General features: G+C 38.1%; 1 protein-coding gene across 10 annotated transcripts in view; it reads left to right on the forward strand.

Annotated features, from left to right (window-relative positions):
• Positions 1 to 27,494, forward strand: part of Bsg (Basigin) — a 33,112-nt gene extending 5,618 nt beyond the window's left edge. For 3 of the 10 annotated variants that reach the window (NM_164782.2, NM_164783.2, NM_164786.2), the window contains exons 2-7: positions 357 to 699; positions 16,655 to 16,772; positions 17,803 to 17,963; positions 18,029 to 18,136; positions 18,201 to 18,401; positions 18,711 to 20,421. In NM_164782.2, the coding sequence (NP_723338.1) occupies positions 627 to 699; positions 16,655 to 16,772; positions 17,803 to 17,963; positions 18,029 to 18,136; positions 18,201 to 18,401; positions 18,711 to 18,847 (798 nt within the window). In that variant the 5' untranslated portion in view covers positions 357 to 626 and the 3' untranslated portion in view covers positions 18,848 to 20,421. Of the gene's footprint in view, positions 1 to 65; positions 700 to 13,262; positions 13,482 to 13,560; positions 14,467 to 16,654; positions 16,773 to 17,802; positions 17,964 to 18,028; positions 18,137 to 18,200; positions 18,402 to 18,710 lie in introns of those variants that run through there. The other 7 variants (NM_164785.2, NM_164787.2, NM_164784.2 and 4 more) reach the window with 5 other exon arrangements.
• Positions 27,495 to 27,596: the final 102 nt, after the last annotated feature.

Here is a 27,596-nt window from a genome sequence, read left to right on the forward strand (position 1 = left end):
CCTTTGTTGTTGGAAAAAAGCATACAAATAAAACCGAACGAAAAACACAACAAAAAGAATACGGGGAAGCGCACGAAAAGTTTGCCTTCATACGAAAATAAATGCAAAATGAGAAATTTTCTTAAATATTTTTATTTGCGAATATAGCTTCATGAATTAAGAACAAAATAGGAAAGCTGGAAGAGCCAAAAAATAGAAAAATTCGCACTCAAGCAAAACACCAAACGGAAGATCCAAAGCAAACAACCAACCAACAACATCAACAGCATCAACTAATATCAAATTAAATAACTAAGCCTAATAACGTATACATTTAAAGATCTATTTATAAATTAATATTTACCATAATGATTTAGTAAGTTAAGCTTAAAGTACAAAAAAAAAAAAATAAGAAAAGCAAAGAAAAAGAAACACCACAACCAACAACAACATCAACAACCAACCAACCAACAGCCACAAATAATTAATCAATCATTAAACGGAGTAAATTCACAAATCTGTAATAAATGCAAATGACAAGGAAATAACGAAAACGACAACAACAACAAGTCACCGCCAACAACAACAACCACACATCGGCAGCATAATTAACAACAACCAACAACAACAACGGATCAATACCAAAGATGGAGGCAAAATTCTTGGCTAGCGCTCTTTCATTCCTCTCGATATTTTTAGCGATTTATGCTCAATCACTTGGTGAGTACAGCCCCCCGAAAAAACCCCTCTAAATCTAAAAGAATGAACCCCCTACAATAAGCATAATGATAAACAAAGAAGGCCCTTTTAACCTATAAGTTGTACCCCGCCCATAAAATCACCCTGCCCCAACCACACACCCACCCATACACACATATAATATTAACACACCTATGTACGTAGCAGCCCAGTATAAAGGAATACAAAAAATATACATACATATGTATATGGGGGAAAGTATGGTTAAACTGCAGCTGTGATAGCAGAAATTGCAAAACAGAACACAACCGAACCGAACAAAGCAAAACAAAGAGGTGGAGCAAGAGGAGGAAGGGAATAAATAAAAAACAGCAGATTGTTTGTGGCTTACTGTAACACCCACTAACCTTATCCCACGCCCCCTAATTGCCCCGCCACCCAAAACAAAAGTGCACCCACCAAAGGGCGAGGGTGTTCGTCCACCCACCACCTGACTTTTACCCCTTCCAAGTTCACCCTAAAGCCAGACCCTAGCCGCAATAATGGAAACAAACAGTATTAATACGAGGCGACTTAAATCAATGGTAAAGTTATCGGAGAAATGTATCGATAATTCTTCAAATTAGGGGATCTCAGAAAGGGGCACTTTGCTGGTCCTTTAGCCACAAGACACAAATGGGTTTTACCAGCGATATTCGAAAATATTAATATATTTGAGTCCGCGCTTTTAAAAATGAAACTTTTATTTCGTTCACGTTCTCGTCTTTGAATAGAACCACAAAATGGACAATCACATTTCTTTTTTGCCCGGCTTTATGTATTCTCTTTTCATATTGCACGGGACACCATCCACCCACCAGCCACCCACGAGCCACCCACCATCCATTTTCCAACTTTGGACAAGGTCTCTGTGCTGCATTCTACTGTTTTGCCCTCTAGTTAAGCGGACTTCGATATTTTCGTGTTGCTTTTATAGTTCATATTGTTGGGTCGGTTGGATGGACTTGGGATTGGATTGCAGTGCTGCCATATTGACATTGTTGCTTATGTTTTTTCCCCCTGCCGTTTTCGTCGTAGGTTTTCCGTCGCTTTTCCACTGTTCGCGCGACCGCATTTCATTTGATTTTCAATTTTCCACACAATTGCTGAAAGAGAACAGCGGCGAATGTCGGAAAAAAAAAGCAGAGGAGCAGAAGCAGAAGCAGACGCAAAAGCAGAGTATCAAGTTCATTTCGGTTCTAGTGAGGGCTATCTTTAAGAATTTTTGTTTAGCCTTAAGAAGACTATTTTACATGCGGTCCAATAATTACGGCCTGTCTCTGGTTTTCCCCGCTTGTTTATATTAACTTTAGCCGACCCAAAGCGAAGCGGACCAGAACGAATCGATTTACCGATTAACCGATACGTGCCCGATACGTACCCGATACGAACCGGCAACGGTGGCCTGCATTTTGTTTACATATGGAACTGGGCAGCCCCGCCTCGCACCTTCCACCTTCCTTGGGGATTTGTCTATGATGCCCGCGCGGGCGGTTCCATCTATTTATTATTCTATGCATACTATCCATTTACCTATTCTACTTTATTCCATACATCCATCTATCTACATATCTATCCGTCCGTCCGTCTGAATATCTGAATGTCCGTCTGGCTCTGGCTCACTACCAAAACCTACGTATGTTCATGAATTTTGATTTTTTTTTTCGCTAAACTGAACGTTTGGCTGGTTTTGTTTTGTTTCGTACATTATTTAGCCCCATGCAGCTATTTTCACATTCAAGGTGTATTAATTGAGTTTTTTTTTCGTGCTGTTCATATGCTGGCATTTATTCATAGTTGATTGGGGGTATTCGTTCCGTTCAAAAGGCAGTGTGTAAATAATTTAAGGTTTTATTCGTGTCTTTATTAGGTTCTCTGATTGATTTGTTCAATTATTCATAGATACACAAAGTTTCGGCTTATTATGGGTTAAAAACGAAATGCAAAACTATTGTCCATTTTAGAACAAACCCATATCGTTAAGTGTTGTTGTACCTTACTCTTAGTTTTTATTAGACCATTTGGTATTTTTTGCACAATTTCGTTAGCGTACTAAATATTCAATGATTTTTCAAATTGTTTACGTAAATAAGCAGCCGAAATAAAAGAAAGAAATTACCGGGCACGCATCGAGGGAAAACCGGCATGGAAAAACAAGAAAAGCGATCCCTCCAGGGAGATAATGTCGGGTGGTACATACATATGTTGGCACTACATGAATCACTTTGGTTGCTTGTTGTTGGAAAGGGGGGGTAGGGGTGGCAGGTCGAAAACCAGAAAGCCAATTTGAAGAAGCATTCCTTTGTCTCCCCGCTGAATTTGCCCCACACCACTTCAAAGCCATTTTCAGCTAGTGGCGAAAAAACCACGTGTTGTCCAGGTGTTTATGCTGCGGACGAATGTGCGAAGAGCCAAAATATAATGCTGGTCTGGTCACACCACCCAACCCCCCATCCCATATTGCCCCCAAGTCTGAGAATATTCCATAGGTCTTGTCACATACATATGTACATATGTATGTACACTGTACCATGTACTCCTCCTTATTTCTCTTTTGTTTTGCGGAATATCCGAGCAGGTGGAATGTCTTGGCAAGTGCTTTCATTTCGGCTGTTGACTGCGCACATTTGGCTAACCAGTTTCATTTTGCCATGTTTATTTAATGACATTTTCATTACATTAATAAATGTCAAATATTTAAATTTCGGCTCACCCAGCAAAAGGAAGCCAAAGCAAACAAGTAGCGTAAAATGAAACCGATGTAAAGTGGGCTAAAAAAAAGGTTTAAATGCTTAAAATGCTATGATACTATTTGTATCAATATAAACTAAACTAAACTAACATTTAAAATGTTATCACAGGCGAAATATCATCTAACAAAGAAACTTTTGTTCCGCGACTTACAATGTTAATAAGAGAAAATGTTTAATTAAGCTGACTGTGTGCCCTTTTTCAATTACTTTATCGCTGGAAGTCTCTTATTGCACATAAATCATACGTATTGATCAAGAATCTCAAGCGGATTAAGCTGAAGTGAATTTAACTCCTTGAACGCCTAGCAATAATTCAATGTTGTTCTGGTTTCCCTTGCTTTTGCTGCATTTGCTATAAAAATACATTACGAATGGCAGAGATTGTCTTGGGTATCTGCATTCTGCATTGAATCCGAGATGATTTGTGCGAGATACGAGGCGGTGGCGGCAGAACCTGACTGTTTTGCTTCTTTTGCGCAAACATTATTTTTATTAAGACAATAAACATGAAATGTAATTTCCCTTTCAATGTCATCGTCGCCTGGCGTTGGCTTCAGTTTAGTTTGGTCTCATATTGGATTGGGTTGCGTCTGGCTGGGCTTGGGTTGAGTTTGAGTTTGGAACTTGAGTTCTATGGTTGGTTTTACATGACTACACACACACACACACACAGAGAGAGAAAGGCGTCATGGTGAAAGAAAGGCTTGGCTGGCAGTTTCTGGTTTCTATAGTGTTGCCATGATGCCACCAGTGCTTCAGTGTGGGCGTGGCAATGGCTTGCACTGCACATTTCCCCCGCATTTCTGATTGCACATTGTCTGGAATTCAGCGATTGCAGTGGAAAACTCCCTGCCTCCGCTTTTCCCCTTTACACCACAGCCCGTTTGTGCCACTGTCCGTTCGTTCCTTTTCTTTCCTTTCCTTTCTTCTGACTCTGGTTCTTGTTGTTCTTCAATATAGAGGTTGCCTTGTGTTTCCGGCCCGTGCCAGATAATGGTTGCTTAAACAGGGCACGTCCATAAATATATATACTTTCATATATATGCATATGTGTGTATGTACGGATGGTGCACAGAAATCAAAATCAAAACTCACGGCAAGGTGAACAACTCCAAATTGAAATGGTGTTCAAAAGTTGGATTACCAACCAACATTTACATAATCCATCGATGCCAATGAATTGTATATTGTTTAAATTATAAACTACTCAATCAGTCAGATTAAGTATGCTTGAAAATACATGATGTTATTCTAAAGATTTCTACGATATCATTGTGTCGAGGGAACGTTTGCCAAATTAATTAAGGTCTTGTGACGCAAGATGAGAATAAAATTGTGATTTTATGACGCACAAAAAGCAGGGTGAAATGGCCGTAATTCAAATTTCGTCACCTTGACTTTCGAGCGGCTTTCGCATTTCGCGCAGTGTATGCATATGCTATGCATATGCGTGTGCACCATTCTGTGATGCATTTTCCTGCTAATTGAGGACGGTGGTTCATGGCGAGCACACGGAGGTGAGATGTCGAGCACAAAAACAAAGTTGTATTTTAACGCCCTTATCTATTTATCGTAGCAAAGCGCCACCATCACCATCACCACCCCCAACCCCTCCATTTCGCACTTGATATTGTGGTTGTTGCTCTTTTATTAGCAGGTACCCGATAAAAGCTTAAAGTTCACACATTTGGCAGACCTTTCATATGGTTATATCCGTGCTATTTGTCTTCAATATTTGCCTTTGTTATAGGCTAAGTATTATATTTAAAAATAAATATAGTGCTCTTTTTTTCCTGCGTGAGAACAATAAAAATATATACGCGATTCTCTCACTGTTTTGCTCTTAAAATATTCTCCGTTCGAAATGTCAAGTTTTTCATTTGATTTTCATCTTTTGTTCTCTTTTTTTCGCACTTAAAGACAATTGCGTATGGCCCACTGTGCCGGGCATATATGTATATATAGTTATATATATAAGTATACATCTATACATTTGTCTATAGCCTCCTATAGATTATATGAATGTGTGTATTTTGAATGTCTGACTGTCTGGCAGAAGTGCTGTTTCTTGTTGTTGCTGTGTGTTTGACTTTTCATCGGCGGCAACGGAAGGCAAAAAAGCAAAAAAGCAATGCCAAACCAAACCGAAGAGTCGCCAACAACGTCACCAAAGAAAATGCCTGCACCCCATTTCCCAGCCCTTTTCCCGCCCAATCAATCAGCCACTCCCCGCGTGTGGGGCATTTGACCAGCCAGAGTGGAAATCACATACATATATTCTACGTATATTTCCCCTCCTTTTTTAATTCTGTTTTGCTCAAATATTTTCTTTTTTTTTTTGAGTGACTGTCTGGGAAATTGTTGTCGCTATTTCCAAGAAAGAGAGAAATTTTTCCATTGTGATGATGGCTGAAACAGCGGGCAAAAATACATAGAATAGTAATGCAACCACAACAGCGTTTACTGTAAAAGAAAAACTTATTGTTTCAATATTATCCACAAAAGTGTTTGAGAACATTTTATAAAGTCAAGATGTGAACTTAGCAAAATGGATTGCCAACTTTATTTCTATAAAACTATGAAGTGTAATATTTAATATGGTTATATGACCCAAAGGACTTGATAGACCTTGGAAATATGAAACAATTTTCTGTTCTTTCATTTGTGTCCGGATTTTGATTAGAGTGCCGTTGTGTTATTTACCATCATATCGGAGCTCGGAACTTAGTATACATGTACTAAGCGACAATACTGATAAGAATATTGAAAAAACAGCTTTATCGCCAATGGCATTGACTGACTCTCCCTCACTTTTCTGGCGCCTTTGTCTTAAAGTTCAAAAGTACAGAACGAGTGTTAAACGAAAATAAAACATTGATGATACAATATATGGAACTTGGGGACATTTTGCGCCATTAAATGCTGGCTGGCAGTAAATGCGTCATATTCTAGAACAATTGCCCCAACGATGATCAATTAAAAAGCCTCACCATCGGACTTTTACTGTGCGAGCAGTAATATTTTTTTTTTTTACAAGTACCATAAATACATAAAGAAATAAATAAATTGGCAACTGCTCGGCGGCCCACACGTGCGCATACAGATACATTTGTATCTGCAAGTTTTCCTCCGAGTTGCTCGATTTAGTTTGCTTTTCCTCGCATCAATTTGCGTTTCGTTCCCAATTGTGCCAAAGCCAATAATAATTGACATAAATGGCGTATCCAGGGGCACACGGGGATACCGAATAGCATAGGGGGATGCCTACGAAAGCAGGGCATTCAAATGAAATATTCAAGAGAACTGAAAGACATACATACATACATTCGTTCGTTTATGCGGACCAAACAATTTATTGATCAATTCTGATGGCCCGTGACGTATGAGCAGAGCTCATTGATTCTTTTACCCAACAATATATGATCGCACTACTGACAGTGCCCGTCAAACAGTAGAAAACGAAATATATTACACAGGCATAAACAATAAATATCGATTTGCTGGTGATGATTTCGTTTAGAATTTCAGTCAGAAGTCATAAAGCTATGATTTCATTCAAAGCACTTAGTTTAAACCGTTTTTGAGTAACTATTTTATTAAGACGATAACATTGTAAAAACTTTCGGTTTGCAAAATTCGTTCATGGTCAAACTATTTGCTTATTTATTAGCTTAGTCGTTCTTGAGTTTAGGAAACTGAGGCGAAACACCACACCTCATATTATCTAAACATTATGTAGTCCATAAAACGTTTAAATGTATCTGAACGATATCAAGATACCCACTTCGGTGTTCCGGGTTCGCCACGACTTGTATGGCTTTTCCATGGCCAAAAGAAACAGCCACAGGAGAGGCTAAAATTAAATTTAGCCTATGTTTATTTCGTTTAATTAGACACAGCAACTGCAAGCAAATAAAATATTTATGTACAGCCACAAGGCAGAAGACAGACGCACACTCTCAGCACCATCCAAAGATATTCATTCCTATTCCCCTGTTATTTCTACATACTTGAAAACGTTAAACAAGTGTTTTGTTAATGTTTGTTTGCTTTAAAGACGTCTAATGTGCATTTGTCCGAAAACAGAAAAAGAAATCCCAGAGGCCAAAAAGCCAACAGCTAAATGAATGAAGAACATTTTTCAAGTTCTTTTCAGATCCACATGTGCCAAAACAGATTGTATTTGGAATTAAGAATACGTTTTTAGCTTTAACAAAGCTCGAATATTTCTACATAGTGCATTTTGTATGTATCAACTTCAAATTATAAGAATAATAATAATGAGATAAACAGGACATCCGCAACGTAAATATTTTAATGCTTTAACGAAATCATCTAGATAGAATGATATTTTGATATAAACTACAAACTGAACCACATGATTAAAAAGTTTACATTTCCAAAATAGTTAGAATATTGTTTTATTTTCATCCACGTTTCCTTGGGTTCATTCTAGTTACCAAATTTGTTTTTGAAATTGATAGAATAGTCATGTTAGGAAAGTTTCATCATTTAGAAGACATTCTAACTGGAAATAATGAATAGATTTTCCCTTAGTTTTCCCGTAGGTCCTGCCAATTTATTAGCGCTAAAAGTGCAAACTGCAATTGCAATTGCAAATGCAAATGCAACTGTTGCTGTTGTCTTTAGTTTGTTTTTGTTTCACGCGGCTGTTGTTTTTGTTGTGCGCTGGGGTTAGGCGGCTGAAAGTTTTTTACATGCACCAGTGCAGCGAGATACAGATACAGATACAGATACTATGTAGTTTAGTACCATCAGTCAGTTGGTCGGAGGAGGAGGCAGATTGGCTGGGAAGGTGCGGGTGCGGGAGTGCGCCTCGTCATTTTCGTTTTGGTTTCGTTTTGCTAATTTTAAAATAGACAAACAATTTTTTATTTTAATTTACAGCAGCAGGCAGCCTGAACAGCCTGCCAGAGCACGCACACACTTTTAGAGCAGAAGAGCAAACACACTACACGCTCTGTATAATGTCATATGCATACATACTCGTACATACCAACACAAACTAGACACATGACTACTGTACCGCCAACCGCCTGGCAAACAACAGACCTACCCCCCCCCCCCCTACGGAACCCCCACAATCATTGTGTTTGCTCTGCCTCGCGTAACCCGGCTGCGTATTTAAATATTTATTTATAAATCTCTGGCTGATTATGATAAGCAAGATAATAATAATCATCATAACCATAATGGTTAGTTGGCGCATTTTAAAAGTGACACTTCCTCCTCACACATCCCCCCCTCCACCGCTAGAAAATACCTTCATTATCTATCGTTCGGTTGCTGTCATTTAAATTACTTGGCTTTGTTGGGATTTCGGTGCGAGTATCTGTATCTGTAGCTGTAGCTGTAGCTGTAACTGACTGCTCCTGAGTATCTGTATCTGTGCGTGTTTTTGTTTGTTAAGTGTGCGGCTGAGTTCTCTGCATTTAATTGGCATTTCTCATGCAATTTACTTAATGAACTTTCGATACGAACAATTCGCCGTCGCCTGGCGTTCAGTGACCCATCATCATCCGACGACCGGATCGTTGGTTGAATCCGGTCGGTTGGGTCTTACGCTCTCAATCGATCGTCAATACGGCAATTGAGTCAATCAGTTAGGCACTTGAAGTATTGAACATTTCGGGCAAAATCAATTATATAATTGGGGAATCAAGCTGAGCAGCGGAGGTCATGCGAGTTTTTAGACCAAAATAATTAGCATTACAAATGTTATCGATTTGTTATTCCTTATGGTAGACTATCTCAATAAACTTTTAAATAAATGTACGACTTTTTAAGGACAACAGAGCTTTTAACAAGCGGTTTTTGTGAATGATATCAACTTCTTCGTTCGTGGATTTTCATTTCCCCCTAATTGTATACAAATGAGCTTTAACTTTTTCCGACGGCAAAAGTTTTAAATCAGATTTTCATAAAGTTTTCGAAATTGTTGGGTGTTCTGCTGGTGACCCTCAAACTGTTTGAAATTAGTTTGCGCACGATGTGGCTATCCCAGTGCATTCAAAACTGTGCTTTCACGTGCGCAGCGCCTGCTAAAAATAACACAAAATCACATATGTATACACCTTCAAAGCAACACACTCACTCACACACATCTAACACTTTTAGCTTGGTGTTAATTAATTTTCATTATACTCGTACTCATCTTTTTTTTCGTGTTAATTTAGTGTAATTCTCGTGCACTTTGAATTCGTTTTCGCGGGGTTTTGCAAATTTTCTCTGTAAATTTTATTTTAATTGCTCTCGGCAACAACAATTTGGAAAACAACTCGGGGCAAATATATAGAGACTACAGCAACCACCATAACAAGATGATCAGTTGTTTTTACTTTAGAAAACAAAAATGATTTCATTAAATGCTAATTATTTATTGATACAATTTATTGGATACAATACTTTCTTGATTCGACAAAATATAATGCTATAATACTAGATCTTATTTCGTTCGTGGAAACTTTTAAAAAGTACTAAAAATCGAATATGCCCATAGATAAGTTTTTTGTATACAGTTTATAAATACATACATATTTACGCCTGCCAATTTGTACGCACATAAACACACAGACAAATGCCTTTAACAATATGTCACAAGTTTGCGTTGCGGGAGGGCGTTCGATTTTCGGAGTGGGAGGCGTTGCACGGTCTACAGGCAGTCCCATAAATTTGATTAAATAAACTTTCAGTTTTGCGCTTTTTAGACGCCCCCCTCCCCTCCGCCGTCGCATTCATTTGTTTTCTGCTCACTTCTATTTGGAGCAGGCAGGAATGCGACAAAAACTATGCTAGATGAACAAGCAATAAACCATGAATTTCTTGTTCTCAGATAGCAACAAAAACGACGGCAACTAGCGGTTAAGCGTTTAGGGCTTGTCGGGCAGAGAAATGCGGTGGATATATGTAGATATTTAGTGGGTTAAGCGAAAGGGTTGGGATAAGGTGTGCTGTTGTACACCAGGGCTGCAAGCCATTTAAAATTTTTGGCTTTATAGTATAAACTTTTGCTTAATAATGCGGTTTTTGTTGTTTTGAGGGAATTTTCGCTGCGGGTTTCATAGCTTGTGTTTAAGGATTTACTGATTTAAGTGCTTATATTAGATTTTCATAACTATTGCATCATAACAACGCTAGCAGTAATACATAATTAATAAGAAACAGAAACAAGGAGCGAACAACTATTCAACTTGTGTGCAAATAACATTGTGAAACTGCCAACGTTGCGTATGAGTAATACAAATATTACGTATACGCAATAAAAAGTAAGCATTCATTACGGGAATCGTAATAAACAACTGAAGTATTTCTACGAATGCATTAAGTTATCTGTTCTCGTGTTGCCCGTATTTGTAATGATGTGTAGCTTTTCTTGTTATATCATTTTCCACAAGCTTCTATTTTCTTAAATGTAACACAATGCGTGTTGACTTGAGTGCTTTCTATGACCAATGAATTTTTTATATTGTTAGCATAAACGAATTTTTAAAGAGGTGACAGCCCTGGCATCTGTAAGGTACACATAAATTCCTTTAAACGAGAGTGTGTGCGGCGACAGTGTTGTATAAATTTAAATTATTGTTCAGCTGTCTGCTGTCTCCTTTCGCCCTGTCCCTCTCTATCTGCCTCTGCCGGCTGCAATATGCTCGTTTGTGTTGTGTAGCCCCGTCTCCCTCTCGCCGCTTGGCCGTGTGGTTGGACTGTCCAAAGTGACAAAAGCATTTTCGGGGGGCGTTGGGTGGGGAAAATGGGGCGGTGGGCGTTGGGAGTTGGGTGGTGGTGGGGCGGTGTATTAGATTTTAGCGGTATCGCGGCTCGTGCATGTAACATGTTTGTAAAATAAATTGTTGTAGCTGCTTTTCTCGGGCTCTCTCCATCTTTTTGGCCCAAATTTGTACCTCTCTCTCGTTGCGTGCGTGTGTGTATGTGTGTGTGTGTGGAAAATCTACATATCCCTACGCTTAACCCTCTATGTACCCGTAGGGTAAATATGACCCATAATAAGATATTATTTATTAAAGAATAATTTAAGCGTTTAAAAATGTTCACAACACATTTTTTTGTTATCATTCTACTATTTATTGGTCTTTTTATATATACCTCATCCAGTTTACCTTATCTTATAGCACGTTAAAATGGGTTTTTCGGGCAAATAGGGGTTAATTCTGATGCGAGTGACAGAATAAAAGAAGGAAAATGCCAGCAGCTGGCAAACGAGACGTAAACATAATTTAACATCAGTTATGTGCAAACGTGCGAGTTTGTTGACATGACAACGATAAGGACAAGGATAAAGATAAAGACATTGTCCGACCGCTCGCTAACTGCTTTAATCAGCTGATAAGATTGTGCGCTTATGCTGTACTGTGTTCTGTTCTGTTTGGTTCGGTTCGGTTCGGTTTACTTTTTATCACACTCGGCGACAGTTCATTTTGTAATACATCCGCAGGGTATAGGAGTCGAGTGTGCGAGCAAATACAATTACACTAATATTTATGGGGTAAATGCTTCTGTGTTATCACTTGGGCACTTACCGATAACAGCTCAACAAGTTATGATAGCCTTCGCAGCAGGTACATATACACATACATATGTGGGTATATGCAGTTAAAACTGGTCGAAATTGACGTCACCGATGCAGTTTAAACCAGACCAACCATTGACGTCATTGTTTGCAACTATCATTCCTGATGAGAATAACCCGAAGGTCAAGCTAAAATCCAATTATCAAGTTTTGAGCAATACAATGAACATTCATACTGAAACTCAATTTGAGATAAAAATATGCGAAATTAAAAATGGCAAGAAATATTTTCTTGTTTGAGGGAAAAATTATAGTACATTTTTGTTGATATCAAAACATTTACATATATTTGTATATCAGAATAAAAATGTTAATAGTGATATATACGATTATCTTTTGTCATAAATAACCTATATTTTTATATCAATTTAAAGAGTTTTTATGACATTGTATGACACCCAATGTAGTCTTAAAGTTTATTCCAAAATGAAAAACGGACTATGTACTCAATTTTTTCCCATGTCTCTTAGTTGCCTTGTATCGATTAAGTTACCATAATTCTTTCAGTGGAGTAAAAAAAAAACAAATTTATCGATACATAAGTTAATGTTAATTTCCACCATTACGTAAATATATTTTCGGTTTATGTTAGTTTATTTTTCATCCGTTGTGTTTTTTCTTTGTTTTGTGTATAAATGTGTTTAATTAGCCTCCTTCTCTTTCCCCAAAAAACGAAATAAAACAACCCAAAGCATATGAGCATTTCGACTAGATAAATTCCAACATTGATATATATTTTTGCAACTTGGCGCTGAAATCAAATAATCGAAAGCAACCTTTTCGATAAGTACCGTAACATAATATAAGTCATCACATAAACAATTATATTATTAGGAACTACTGATGATCGATTTTGGTTTCTCCTCTTGAGTTTCTTTGAGTTTCACTTATATTTTATGATTTTGAATCGTTTTCACTGGTCAACAAAATTTGGTCGGAATTTGCACAGAAACTGGTGATTGCAACTGTATTTTTACACGACATTGCATTCACTGGTCTTGAGAAAATTAATTGGTTGGTTAAAAGGTTGCCACGGAAATCTCTAGTACGGAAAATGCGATAGTTTTTTTCTGTGGCACTCGTTACTATCCGTTTTCTGTTGACCAGCACTTTTCCTAGTCTAGTTATATGCTCATTGTGAGACCCTAAAACCCTATACCAACGTTCGCTTTTTGTTGTGGGAGCAGCCAATGACCTGAGCAAGGAGTCCACAGAGTTCGAGGAGTCGCCGACCATCTACTACGGCGACCCCGTGGTGAACCTGGGCCAGCCCTTCTCGATCACCTGCATAATTCCGATCACCGATCAGATTCATTGGCTCAAGAACGGGGAGCCGATCACGCGGCACAATCTGCGGCACGGGCGGGATGATCATGCCTACGTTCTGTCCGAGAGTGCAATCGAGGGTGAGTATTGTGGCGAAGGACTTGATTCCGGAGGCGTTGATTCCACCACTCATCTGGTCATCTGTTGCTCCCGCTAAAGGTGAGAAGCACAAGATCGAGGCGCATCTGAGTGTGCGGCATGCGCTCAAGGTGCACGAGGGTCGCTACCAGTGCAACCGGCGCCGCGGCAGCTACATTCTGCACGTGCGGGATCCCAAAGGTGTTGGAGCGGGAGCGGGCGAACCCACCGAGTCCGGCTATCAAACCATTGACGAGCTGACGCCCAACTCAGCGGATGATTTCTTTACACGAGCGTGGCTGGAGCAGCAGCAACAACAACAACAGTTGCCCCACCAGTCGCACAAGCTGCACAAGTCGCATTTGGGCTACGGAAATGCCAGCCTGTCCGGGTCTCAGCCCTGGCATCCGTCAGCCGGCGGTGGCGGTATCCACCGCGTTTACTCGGCCACACCGCCCGATTTTCCACCTCCGCGCCTTAATCTGCTGGAGCAGACGGTGGCGCCGCCAGAGCCACCGACCATACTGTACAATCCCAATCCGACGCATCCCACTGCCAGCGCCACTGCCACGGAGACCAGCGTGCTCCTGACGACGGCGCACCACCATGCCCACCATCAGCAGCAGCTGCAGCAGCAGTCGCAACACACGCTGAACGCCTTCCAGCTGCCACTGCCGCCGCGACCCAATCCCGGCCAGAATGAGCGATACCAGACCTATGCACCGCACTATGTGCCACCAGTGGTGGTATCGGGAGCGGGCGCGGGCGCAGGCGCGGACCCGGGAGCAGGAGCATCAGGAGAGCAGACCACCATTTCAGCAGCCACCAGCACAAGGGCCATGATGGGTGGCGGTGGTGGCGTTGCTGGTGCGGGCTTTTCCGCGGGCGCCAGTGGCCCAATGCTGGGTGCTGGCGGTCACATGCTGATGGGTGGCCAGGGGCATCAGGTGCATCTGCAGCACCAGACGCTCTTGCCCGTCAAGATGGGTGAGCCACACGCATACACGAATCACACACACGTTACACACTCACACACACACACCCACAAAGCTTCTAATTCAACTTGTATTTGCCCACTTTGTTGTTGTTGTTGTTCGTTTTTGGCTTTTAACTCGCTCGCGCCGATCGAAACTGCCATTGTAATTGTTATCGTATCAAAACTACAGCTTTGATCCCATTTTTGATATCTATGTTTATGATAACTATGATAAATGTTATCTCACTAATTTTTGGAATTTTTGCTTTATATGAAATTTAAGGTTTGACATTTTAAAGATAGAAAACATTTTTAAATGTAGTTTACACCTTCATAAATACGCATAAACCCTTAAATTTGGTATTACCGCTATTATAACGATTTTAAAATTTTGATAAAGCTTACTTTAAAATTGAACATGGTTTCATAAACTTTCAAATCGGTTGACATCACTTCTAAAGTATGCTATAATATATTTTGAAATTTAAACTAAAACAATCTTTAAAAAATGCAGAGATTCTTCAAAACCAAAAGATTTTAAAACAGACGATTTGTGAATTTGAAAATGGGAACAAGGTCAAGTGTCATCGCTGCAAATGTGTGGGTCCAACACAAACCACACCAACCCACCCCACCCATTCGCTCTGTCTCTTTCGAACTGCATCTGATCTCAGCTCTGGCACCACACCACACCCTTCCCCCGCGCTCTCTCTGGCGTTCTCTCCTCATTAGCCGCTCTCGCTTGCTCATCGCCGTCTCTTTCCATCGCATTAACCTCGCTAGTCTAATTTTGGTGTTGTTGGTTTTTAATTAAACGTTAATCGCTCGCTTAGCTAATCGCTCCCTCTCGCTCGCTCCCCTCACTGTGAATTTGGCAAGTTTGCTCTCTCGCTGCCGTCCATACACACCATACAGCTTACATACACATTCACATACACACACACACATCCTCATATGGTCACACCTTTAAGTTGAGCTTAAGTTGTTTGCCTGAACTTTTTCATCATTTCCGCTCTTTCTTTGTCTATTGTGCTTTACTTTCTCTTGATTTCATTTGTTGCCATGTCCCGGGTCCTCTGTGAACCATGTAGCTATCTATGTCTTTGTTTTCCTTTACATTTCTTTGACTTTCTTTGCTCTCCCTACCGCCGTTTGTTCGTTCCTTTTGTCTTTTTGGTTCTTCCTTTTTTGAACGCTTTGGTTGTTTACTCTGATTGTTGAACACACAGATGGCAGGTGCATCGATTCCGATTTCAATTTTAATTCCGATTCCATTTCAATTCGTTTCGATTCTATTCGATCGAATTCGAATTTGATTGGCAGCCAGTTTGCAATGACGCATAAGTTTACAATTGGCAGCGTTTGGCTTACGAGCTGATTATAATCAATCAGACTGCCAGATAAGGCGGAAAAACAACACGTGACGAGTGGCTGATTCTCTTTCTGTCGCTCTATTGCTGTTTGCTTGCGCTTCTAGTCGTTTTATTATCGACGATAAATCGAGAATCGATCTAAATGTTGTATGTATCGCATTTTGTATATCGATAAACATAAATTTACCTACTTTTGCTCTTTCTTACATTACAGCTAACTTAACCGATAATTAATCAACTATACTATACACATCTCAAACTAATCAAACATAAGCGTAAATAATCAAAGTAATTTCAGTTCATACGCAGCGTAAACTAAAGTTTATTTGATTTCAGTCCAAGTTTCGAAATAGTACAAATGTGTTTTATACCAGACAGGATGAATAAAATTCGATTGACCAAATTGTATGCTCTTTGGTTTTATTTATACGTATTCTTTAGTTATAGTTTTAGTTTTACGAATATCCTTATGTTTTTTTGATTTGGTATTAGTGATTTGTGTGTTGCTAATTCATCATTACTCTCCTAAGCAATTTAGTCAGTATTCAATACCGAATCTCAAGCGCTCATCTCAGTCAAAAAAAAAAAATAAGCTTCAAACCTCAGAAATCTCTCCAAAAATCTCCACCAAACCTCTCATACTTTAAGCTCGTTCTCAATTTATTCCTATAAGCAAATATATCTATCTTTACATACAAGTTATTAGAATAAACTTTGTTTAAGCAGTTCTTTATGTAAACGTTTTCTCGTATCCCAACATTAGAAAAAACCACCCACCCCTCCTCACATTTAACTAATCAGCTTTACCTATCTATACCATCTCCAGATAAGCTGGTGCCAAACTATGATAATGCCGAGCATCAAATGAAATTTTACGACATCAGATCGCCGCTCGTTCTCAGCTGCAACGTGAAAGACGGTACGCCGGGCGGCGTGCTCATATGGTAAGTCATTCCGACGTTCCCCCATTTGGGGATACGGTGTCATAAAATATCCGGGAGTTGTTCCAAGCCAGAAAAGGGATGAGGATGGGTCGGTCCCTGTGTTTGTGTCTGTGTCCGTGTCCCACATAGTTAGTAGTTATAAGAGCAATCATTTTAATACGGCACAGCTAAGCACTTTTGCTTAATTATGTTGGCCTGACTGCCTAACTGACTGCCTGACTGACGTAACCTGGCAACCGAAACGTGAACGAATCGAGAAACACACTGCACTTGGAACTTACATACATGAACTGCATTAAGGTACAAATCAAATCAAAGAAAAACTGCTATAGTGGATTCTATAGTATTATTTTTATTAGTTATTACATTTTATAAATGCATAGTTTTAGAGCTGCACATTCATCCTTAATTGGTCCAGACTGGATCCTCTACCTTATTCCAACCCTTGCACAAATTATGTGAATAATTAGCATACCCTCCTGCAAGGGTACAATAAGGTGCCATTTCTGCGAGTGTGCACAGTTGAGTGGGTCTGATGGGTGGCACTTCTAGGGAAGGCGGTTACTGAAAAGTGCCTTCCTGTCTGGGACCACCAGTAAGTGTTGGTGGCCAAAGCTCGGAGCTCTGTGGCAGGGTCTGGTAATGGTAATGACACTTCTGTTCATTCCGGGACCTGTCCGGGTCTCTGGTTCTCGTTCTCGTTCTTGTTCTTGTTCTGGGGCCAGGGCCAAACTTTGCGTGTGCCTCGGTGTGGAATTAGTCTTTGAATAATTGGCAAAAGGCGTAGAAAACGGCGGAGGGCTTAGAGAAAGTTTGGCCCTCGAGTAGGTGCAGCACGGATACTCGGCGATAACTGCGGAATTCATTTAGATAAATGAGTATTTTCTGTAACCATATATCTACACAGAGAAAAAAGCAGAAAATAAACCATGAAGTAAGGAATTTTTCGGGTTCCATTATAAGTGGGAAGTGTCTATCATACTGCCTTTAAAAAAAACTAATTCCGTATCGGGTATTCTCACGTGAATAGGAAAAAGAACGGCACCGCTGTGACGGATGTACCTTCTCTCAGAGGTCGCTTTAAGTTAATCGCAGACGAGAACAAGTTCATCATCGATAAGACGGATACGAACGACGATGGCAAATACAGTTGCGAGTTTGACGGCGTGTCCAAGGAAATCGAAGTAATTGGTACGTACTGGCATTCCATTGAAATCAAGAACTTTCCACTAACTGATCGTTTATATGACCCACAGCCCGCGTTGTTGTACGAGTGCCTTCAAATACAGCCGTTGTGGAGGGTGAAAAGATGTCGGTGACCTGCAGCGTTGTGGGTACCAAACCAGAGTTGACATGGACCTTTGGTGAGTAACCATCCCTACCTTGGTTCGCAATTGGTTTTTAACTTTGGTGCTCTTCTATCGACAGCCAATGTAACGCTGACAAATGCCACAGATCGCTTCATTCTCAAACCAGACGATAATGGTGTTCCTAACGCCATTCTGACACTGGATAATGTGACATTGGACGACAGAGGCGAATACAAATGCATTGGACGAAATGCGGCCAATGTCTACGGTGGGAACACCACCACTCCTGCCAGCGACGTCACAACTGTGCGTGTTAAGGGTAAGTTTGCATCGGATGGGTGTGTCGCCCGAGCTTTATTAAATATCCGCGGAAAAGTCATGGTCGCCATTCGCAATTGAGATTTATTTGATATTACATTTATCTCCAAAACGTGCTGTCCGTCACCAAATTGATAAATCTAAATTGAATTTGTATGTATATAAGCTTTAAAAACTAGCATTTTAGAGTACAAATCTTTGAATTTATCATATCTCATCATATTGGCTAATGTAACTGAAAATAAATTTGTGAGCCTGTTTAACTAGTATTTGTAATTGATAATAATATATAATTTTCTTTTATTAACAGGCAAATTTGCCGCCTTGTGGCCTTTCCTGGGCATCTGTGCTGAGGTGCTGATTCTGTGCATCATCATTCTCATTTATGAGAAGCGACGCAACAAGAGCGAACTGGAGGAGAGTGATACTGATCCCCAAGAACAGTAAGTGTGCTACTCTCCAACCCACACACCAACCAACCAACCAACCAACCTACCAACCAATCAACCCCACACCACAACAAACAAAATACCAACAACATAAACTGTCAACACCAAATAATATTAAAAATCGGCAAACAAACAAACAAACAAGAAACAAAACGCAACAGAAGAGGAAAAAGTTGAAATTTTAGTTTTATACTGCAAATTAAAGACGTTGAAGCTGCAGGCGAATGCAGACCAGACACCAACATAACCATACGAAACCAGATACAAATACGGATACGGAGAAGAATCGTACTTACGGACGGACAGACAAACGGACGGAGGTGCGGCAGCTACAACAATTAGTAAAATTTTCTTAGTTAACAATTTCTAATAGTTACCACAATGGGAAACGAAAAATGAATATGAATGAATTTTGTGTTTGACGCAAACGGATATGCGATAAATTGAAAAGTTAAATGTTAAGAAATTATATAGTTTTTGCTAATTTTGTATTATAATGAAGTCCACTGTGCCTGGAGCGTCGCAAAGAAATTAATAAAATAACGAGACCCAGAGTAGTGAAATGGAGAGTGATCCACTAATCGTTGTGGTTTCTACTTTTTTTTCGATGTGTGCTAAGCGAAAGCAAATATATTCGTAATCCGTATATTTGTTTCGCCCAAAAACTCTGACAAACACAAAACGGAAACGGAAACACAAAACGAACGCACACAGACAGCACTCACTCACACCAACACATCCGAGAGTTAAAACAAAATATGTAGTTCTCTAGATATAATATACTATAAACTTAATTCATCGTAAATATGCCCTATAATTTCTTGCTTTATTCAAATCGAAAATTCATTTTTCGCTGAGCTTGTTTCTGTTGCTTAAAAAACTACAAACGAAACTTAATGAGAACACGTACACAAATCCTTTCTTTTTATGTCAAAGTCCAGTCCATAATATTATTACTATCATGTAAAGGAATACGACAAGAAAATGTTATCAACTTTGTTTTTAAGTACTTATTGTTTAATTATATACATTTAAAAGAAACCCACATTAAAAAAAGAAAACACCGTAGTCAAAGCAAAAGTTGTCATTTTGCTTTGAGAGATATAAAAAAACACAGAATTAATCGTTACTTATGTATATTATAAATCATTATATAAGCTTATTAATTTCTTGGCAGTGAATAAAACATACACACGAAAACACAGAAGTCGTAGCTCAACACGTTTGCATTGATTTGGAATTATAATTAGAATTATTTGTATATTGTACACAAAAGAGTATTTTCCCCGACACCCAATGCCCCTCAACCCTGCCCCTCTAGTTGCGCACTTTCTGTTTTTTCTTGTCGCCTCTGTTGATTTTGCTGTGTATAAACTCGATAACTTTATCATTTTTATTCTTTGTATCTAGTATCTAAACACTTGTGCTATTCTCTACCGATTACAACTATCCATTATGATTTTGTGAGTTTTGAGATTGATTTCTACCGAAATATAAAACAAACAACAACAACAAAAAATACAATTGTAAATTAAACAAATGAAAACAAAAAAAAATATATAAAAAATAAACAAAAAAAAAAAAGAACAAAACCAACCAATTTGCATTTTTATTATTTCTTCCACATTTGACGTAGTGCTACCCTGTAAATGAACTCTCTTTTATTTCTTAGATCCTGATTTCTGCTTGCCTGCGCCTGCCTTATAAATGGGGTAAAATATCCCCAGTGAATCTTTGTTTTACTTCCGATTTGGTTTCAGTTGCTGATTGACTTATGTTTTGCTGCTCTTGACGATTTTCAGTATCTTTGAGTGATTCGTCTTAGCTGATAATCATGGAAAGCTAATAAAATGTATCTTTCATTCTTTTCTTATTTTCCCATAACTATCCATATGAATTGTCGAATAAACCAACATTTCTTTTGAGTAGTTGATCAAGTTCGCTCTCTAGTTAAAACTAATTTGAATGAGAAATCCTAAAACAAAAACTGAAAACATGTGGGAGAACCTGCCGCTTGATTCGATCGATTGATTGGTTGACTGTTTTCTGCAATCATCATAAAAAAAAAAACTGAAAATTCAAATCTAAAAAAACCAAAAACCGAATGCCACCACCAAAAACGAAAACTAACCCAAAATATAAACCTCGCCCTCGATCAATTCTCCATGAACCCGCCTTGACTAAATAAATCTGATTAAAAAGTGCCCAGCGTCAACTAACATCAACAACTACAACTCCAGAAACAACAATCACTGCAATAATTTACCAAAATAGTAACAATCGGAATAGCAATAGCAACATCTACGGCATCTGCAACAGCAACAACCAAAGTAGTCTAATTTTTCTACTAACAAACCATTTTAATTATTCGTTTATTATTTACTTATTTTGCATTGGAGCATAGACAAGTTCATTAAGTATTTGAATGCGATCCTTCTCTATTATAAAATCTATCTGTGACCTTGACATTTTACGTTGACTTTATTCAAATTCGTTGATAAAACCCCAAATCCAATCACAACAACATGAGCAAACCATCACTCAAGACCTCCAAACTAATTCAAGTGATTTTTGCAATTTATTCTTTATTGCAGGAAAAAGAAAAGGAGAAATTATGATTAAAATTCCTAAGTAAAAGAAAGAACACACCGTATAAAAAATAACAAATTAAACAATATAAATATGAGCAAAAACCCACTAACTGAAAGTAAAATGCATTAAAAAAAACATTACATAAACTACATAAAACTAGCGAGATCGAGCATGGTAATGATACCGAAATAAGGAAAACAGTCACAAGAGAAAAAGTTGTGTATCCATGTCCCTGTCCCAATATCCCAGCCCCAGCAAAACAGCAAAATTTGTTTAGCAAAATTGTATTTTATTAATGAAATATAAAGGAAAAGCAAACAATTAATATTAAACAAGAGGAAACCGAAGTAAATCTAAAATAATATTAAAACGGAAAGTGATAGCAGTTAAACGAACACTAATAAGAGAATATGAATAGACGATGGCAGAATAAAGGAACTTTAGCAATTAACCTTAAAGTGAATCGTTAACTCCAAGCAAAAATGTCGCACATGCCACCCCTTTTCCCACGCACCCTCCACCCGAACAACAGAATAATATTGTACATAACCTAAAAAGTTGACAAAAGCTGAAGAAAGGGCACTTTCTTCTGTCTCTGCCCGACTCACCGTAGAAGCGAGCAGCCAAGGCTCTGTCTCTCTCTTTCCTAGCAGGAGGACTCTTTATACGACTATGATTTTTTAGGTAGCCATATTTTGAGGTTAGTTTTCAGTTCGAGACGGAACTTAGCAAAGAACGCAGAAGAAGCAAGGCGGAAGCGGAAGTAACAGCAGCCACAACTGAGAGCAAGATGGCGGAGGAGAACAGGATGGAACTCGATTAAATGGGAGACCGTTTGCAAACGACGTTGAAAGAACTTTGTTTATTTAACTAAGTTAATACGGTGTATTGAGAAAAACTGAAGATGAACTTTTTAAACAATTAAGTAGCGCGTTATGAGTATATTTTTAAAGGATTAATACCACAACTAGTAGCTGATGAAAGGAAAGGTAGACGAAGCGTTGGAAGCGAGAACATTGTATATTGCATAATTTTAGGAGAAGAGGATGGACGTAAATCAGATGCGTACTGCCAAAACTTGTAAAGTTCAGTACTATTTGCTTAGCCTCATTTTTGGTAAACAAAAACTAAAAAACCAAAATCAAAACACACTAAGAACTAAAAACAAATACAAAACAAATCATAAGCTCTGTTAATTCATTTCTGTTGTTGTTAAGTTCGGTTGTTTATGTATGTATAATGTATGTGTATAAAAATCGAATTGCGAAAGAACTTAAGCGGTCTTCAATTCACACCCTAACACGTAATCATAAATTATAAATTTGTATGACATTAATTTTGGTTACATATGTACGTTTTCATTTTCGTAAATCTTTCGTTGTTGATTTTTTTGCCGCCACCAAAGCTTTAAATATTTACATAGTAAACTGTGTTCTCAGCAAAACGATCAAGTTAATGAAATGAAATTATGTTAAATGATAGAAGACGAGAGGATTTGTATAGTAAACTAAATGAGCATAATAAACAGAACCCTTGATAAAACCAACAAAGAAATTTTCTTGTTATATATATAAATAAAGAATATATATATATAATTACTATATATATACATGCATATATATATAGATCACGTGTGTGTGTGTGCATGTTCGATTACATAGTTATATACATATGCGATGAATTACAAAAATAGATGAAGAGGGGAAAGGTAAATAATAGCCTAGAGAGGAGACTTTTTGGAAACCGTCGATAAATTCTCGTGCATAAGTTTTTTATTCATGTACAATTGTTGTACAGTTTTTGTGGCTTATTTGTGTATAACAACTATTAATGACAACAACAACTACTACTTGTATTACAATTGATCTATTATGCATAACTGTACATTAAAGTGAGACCCTACCCCCCACTTCGCCCTTAATTTTTTTTACTTCTGGGCTTGGATCCATCCGACCAACCGACTCCCCTAGAAAACATCCCAGACGTCCTTGAACCTCTTTGAACTGAAAAGCGAACCCAACAACACGAACAACAACAGCTACGATACCTATTTACTGCTATATTGTATGACGTAATGTTACCCACAACAACAGCAACAACATGAACAACTAACCATACACACGTAACTAACTTTAAACCAAACCAAAATCAACTTCGGAACACTCGTCAACTATGCTATATATATGTACTTAAATATATATATATATATATACAACAGCATACTAACGAAAGGATGCAAAAACCAAACGGAAACTATACATACTTATAAAATATACACCTATATACAAACAACCACATACGCAGTATTGTATGTCTTTTTGTACAGAAAACAAACGACAAACTACTAAGCCTGACAACAAACAAATCGTGTATCCTAACTACAAATCCTCTCAGATAGAACATATGACGCCTCCACAGCACCACTGCTCACCACACTCACCCCTGGAACTCCACATCCATACCCATTTTGTATCTTATGGTCAGGTCTCCCTATCATTTACCGATCACCGACCGACAACGATCCATTGTTCACCTCCATCAATTGTTGCTAACTATCGAACAGTATAATCAACAAATGCAGAATTTCTTGGCACACACTTTTGAATCTCACGCGGTAGTCGCTTCATGAGTAGAGCAGCTAGATGTGAGCATCGGACGAAGATCTAGTTGAGTTACGCAAGAAGGAACCTTATATATATTATATATATAACATATAAATAAATAATATTAACAATTACATGTACTTTTAATTAGACGCATAAGCCAAATGTCGAGGGGAGTTAAATCACAAGCCGAAACGAAAGCTAAGACTAAACCTAAGCCAGAAAAGCGGTTCGCATCGGTTATCCCACGATTGATAGATACAATTGACAGGTTAGGTTCGAAATTCAGGAAGGTCCTCGGTTTTATATACATATGTATTTCTCACGCAGCAGCGAGTATGCAACTTAGAGCTTGTATATTTGAAAAATTAAATCACAACTGTCTCTCTTCGAATTCCCGTACAGTGCGTTTCGGAGCTGTAAAACCCAAAGATAGCAAAAATGACAAATGCCCCCAAAAGTTATACTATCATTATGCAATGAAACCCACAATTTCAACACTTGTTATGGCATTGAAATCACTTGCAGCTACAAAACACATTGTACGCGAAATCAGAGCCAAATGTATGTTTATTCAAAACAATTCTTTTTGGCGGACGGACTCTCTCACTGGCAAGTCACACATTTTGTATGAATTCCGGCTCTGGGAAGGAGCCAGCTTCCGATAGATATGGAAATGAGTATATGGTGGAGGAGCCATCAGCCGGCCAGGCTGAGATTCCTGCGAACCGAACCCAGAAAAAACCGAACTTTGTTTTCCGCAGGCGCCCAGGGTAGTGCTAATGAAATCTGTAGGAGAGATACTGTAGGAAAACAAATAATTGCCTTAGGGTTTCAGTAGAAATAAAACCAAACATTAACAAATAATTTACCTTTTAAATCATTTCCCTTATCGGCGTCTTTAAGCAAAACGTGTGACTTGGCCTTAAAGCGGGTGTGAGTGACATCAGCACTCTATAAACCAGTTAAAACTACGGGTAAACACGGTTCGCCATAAAAACCGATACCAAAACCGAAACCGAAGAGCCGAGTGCAGTTAAATATTCTGTAATCCACGCTAGTAACCGAATGTCACACAAAACACACACATGGGACGCCGGAGGCAGATGGAATCCTTCCGGGATGAGCTAGATATATAGGATAGCTAACCGCATAAGCCTTTAGGGGAGTTAAAATGACAAGCAGATCAAATCAATTAAGTGCCAGACTCCCGACCCTCTCCTAGCCAGACTTCGCCGTATGATAACCAAAATAGAACTCGATATCAGATCCCGGGAAAGGATTCCAAATGATTCTGACGCCACCCATATGCGAAATGTCTTCAACTAGAGCGAACACGAAACCGTTTCAGAATACTAATCGATAAAACTATGATTTTTTAGCAATTTATATAAATTACATATATACATACAAATACATAGATAATGAATTATTGAAACCGAAGCTAAAACTAGACCTAATCCTAAATCTAGACCGAAGAGAAATCACAAACAAGTCAACAGGGCACAGCGCTTCTTAACTATATTAATTTCGACAAGCAGAACTTTTTCTAAACCTAAACCTAAAACAAACCAAGAAAATGTAAAACCAACGCTAATCTTAAACTATAACTAACTTTTTAAACTAATATTGAAATTGAACCCAACAAAGTGTTCATTAAACTAAAACCAAAGGAATACATATGTGTATGTACGAGCATGTATATGTACTTAAAGTTATACATTAAAGAAACACAACATTTTGTATGGCTATGGCAAAAACAAATCCGAAAAAAAAACCGAACAAAATACAAAAAAAAAACGAAATAAGCAGAAGATGGTGAAAAGAACCCAACAATTTAGCTAAGTAATTTAATGTAAAGAGTTTATCGAATAAATTGAGAGACAAACCAAAAAGCAAAAAACAAAAGGAAAACTTTAATGAAACTTTCATCAGATTTCTAACGAACTTTACGAATTTCCAATAAGAAGAAAACTGCGCTCTTTACGCCTATCTACCGAACATCTCTTTACATAGACATTATATGATATAAATATAATTATAATGGAGGATCAGGTCCAGGGAAACCGGGACCGAGGCCGAATACTTACATAAGCATACACTTGTTTTTAGCACTAAATGAAATCTCTTTCGTTACTTTTGTTTAACAAATACTAATTAAAACAGATAAATTAATATACATACAAAACATACTATAAACATACATACTATATATACATACATTACATATATATATAAATAGAGTTTTTTAGATCGAACGCCCGACGAAAGAAACAAAGCCCTATTCCCAAAAACCAAAAGTCCCGGAAACTAAACACGCAAATCTCGTCTCATCTCACGGATGTGCTACACTAAATTAGTAACTAAACTAAACTAAAACTAAACTATTGTTAAACCATTAAACACACGCATACATACACGAACACACAAGTCATTAACTAAATATTACATGGCGGACAAACAACCAAGTTAAAAGTTTAAGCCAGTTTAAGCGAAATCAAAGTGGAGAAGTGAAGTGGAGATATGGAGAAATTGGGAATTTGCGGCCGCTGGCAGTTAGAACTTGAAAAATCCCCGAAAAAAAAAGGCAGTTAGTAAATGAAGTAAAAGTGAGCCGAACGAGACCGTTAGTGCAGTATAATAAACAACAAATTGTATTATATCTAAGCCCATGAAATTAAAACAAAGGTTAAACATAATGAGAACACGACAAAAATGTTAATTACAAGCGCTAAACAAGTAAATAGCTAAACCAAACCAAACAGAAGGAGCAACCAAGGCAGCGTGTGGCGGCTATTTATTATTAAAAGTGATTTATAGGGCAGAGTTGAAAAGCAACTTTCAGCTAATATAGATTAATAACAAATAAAGACCGAAAAACCACAAAAAAAAAACAAATATTTTAAAGCAAGCGCTTGAATTGTACATTTTTACAAGGCAACTGTACATTAAGCGCCCACGGCATTAAGTAAAAAATAAAAACAAAAAAAAAAAAACAAAAATAAAAACCAAAAGAGTTGACAAGCACATAAAACAAAAGCAAGAACATAAAAATATAAAATCCAAAAAAATATACGAGACAGCAACGGAGTGTGCGGCTGCTGACCGGACACACATGAAGTTGCCTAGCCAGAACGGAAATGAGTTTATTAAATATATACATTTAAAAATTCATAAACAAAAATCATGAGATGGAAAAGAAACCCAAAAATTCGTTGCATAATATTTAAAACGAAGGTAGTATTAAACTCGATTGCCTAATTCTAATATTAAAACCAAAAGAAAACAAAAAACTATAAAAACATTAACATTAACAGTAATAATAATAATGAAAACAAGAACAACAAAAAATGTTATTATACTTATTATACCGATTAAAATGAAAACAAAAACAGAAAACCGACAAAAAAATGAAACAAAACAAATTAAAATAAAAATTTTATTTAGATTAAAACCTTGCACTTTCGCTGATCTAAACGCACAAGCGGAATCGAAAAGGTAGGTACATTTCCAAATTGGTAATACGAATTTGCTACCAATTTTAACATTACT

The sequence above is a fragment of the Drosophila melanogaster genome, chromosome 2L (genome assembly GCF_000001215.4).
Source record: "Drosophila melanogaster chromosome 2L".
Taxonomy (NCBI): Eukaryota; Metazoa; Arthropoda; class Insecta; order Diptera; family Drosophilidae; genus Drosophila; species Drosophila melanogaster.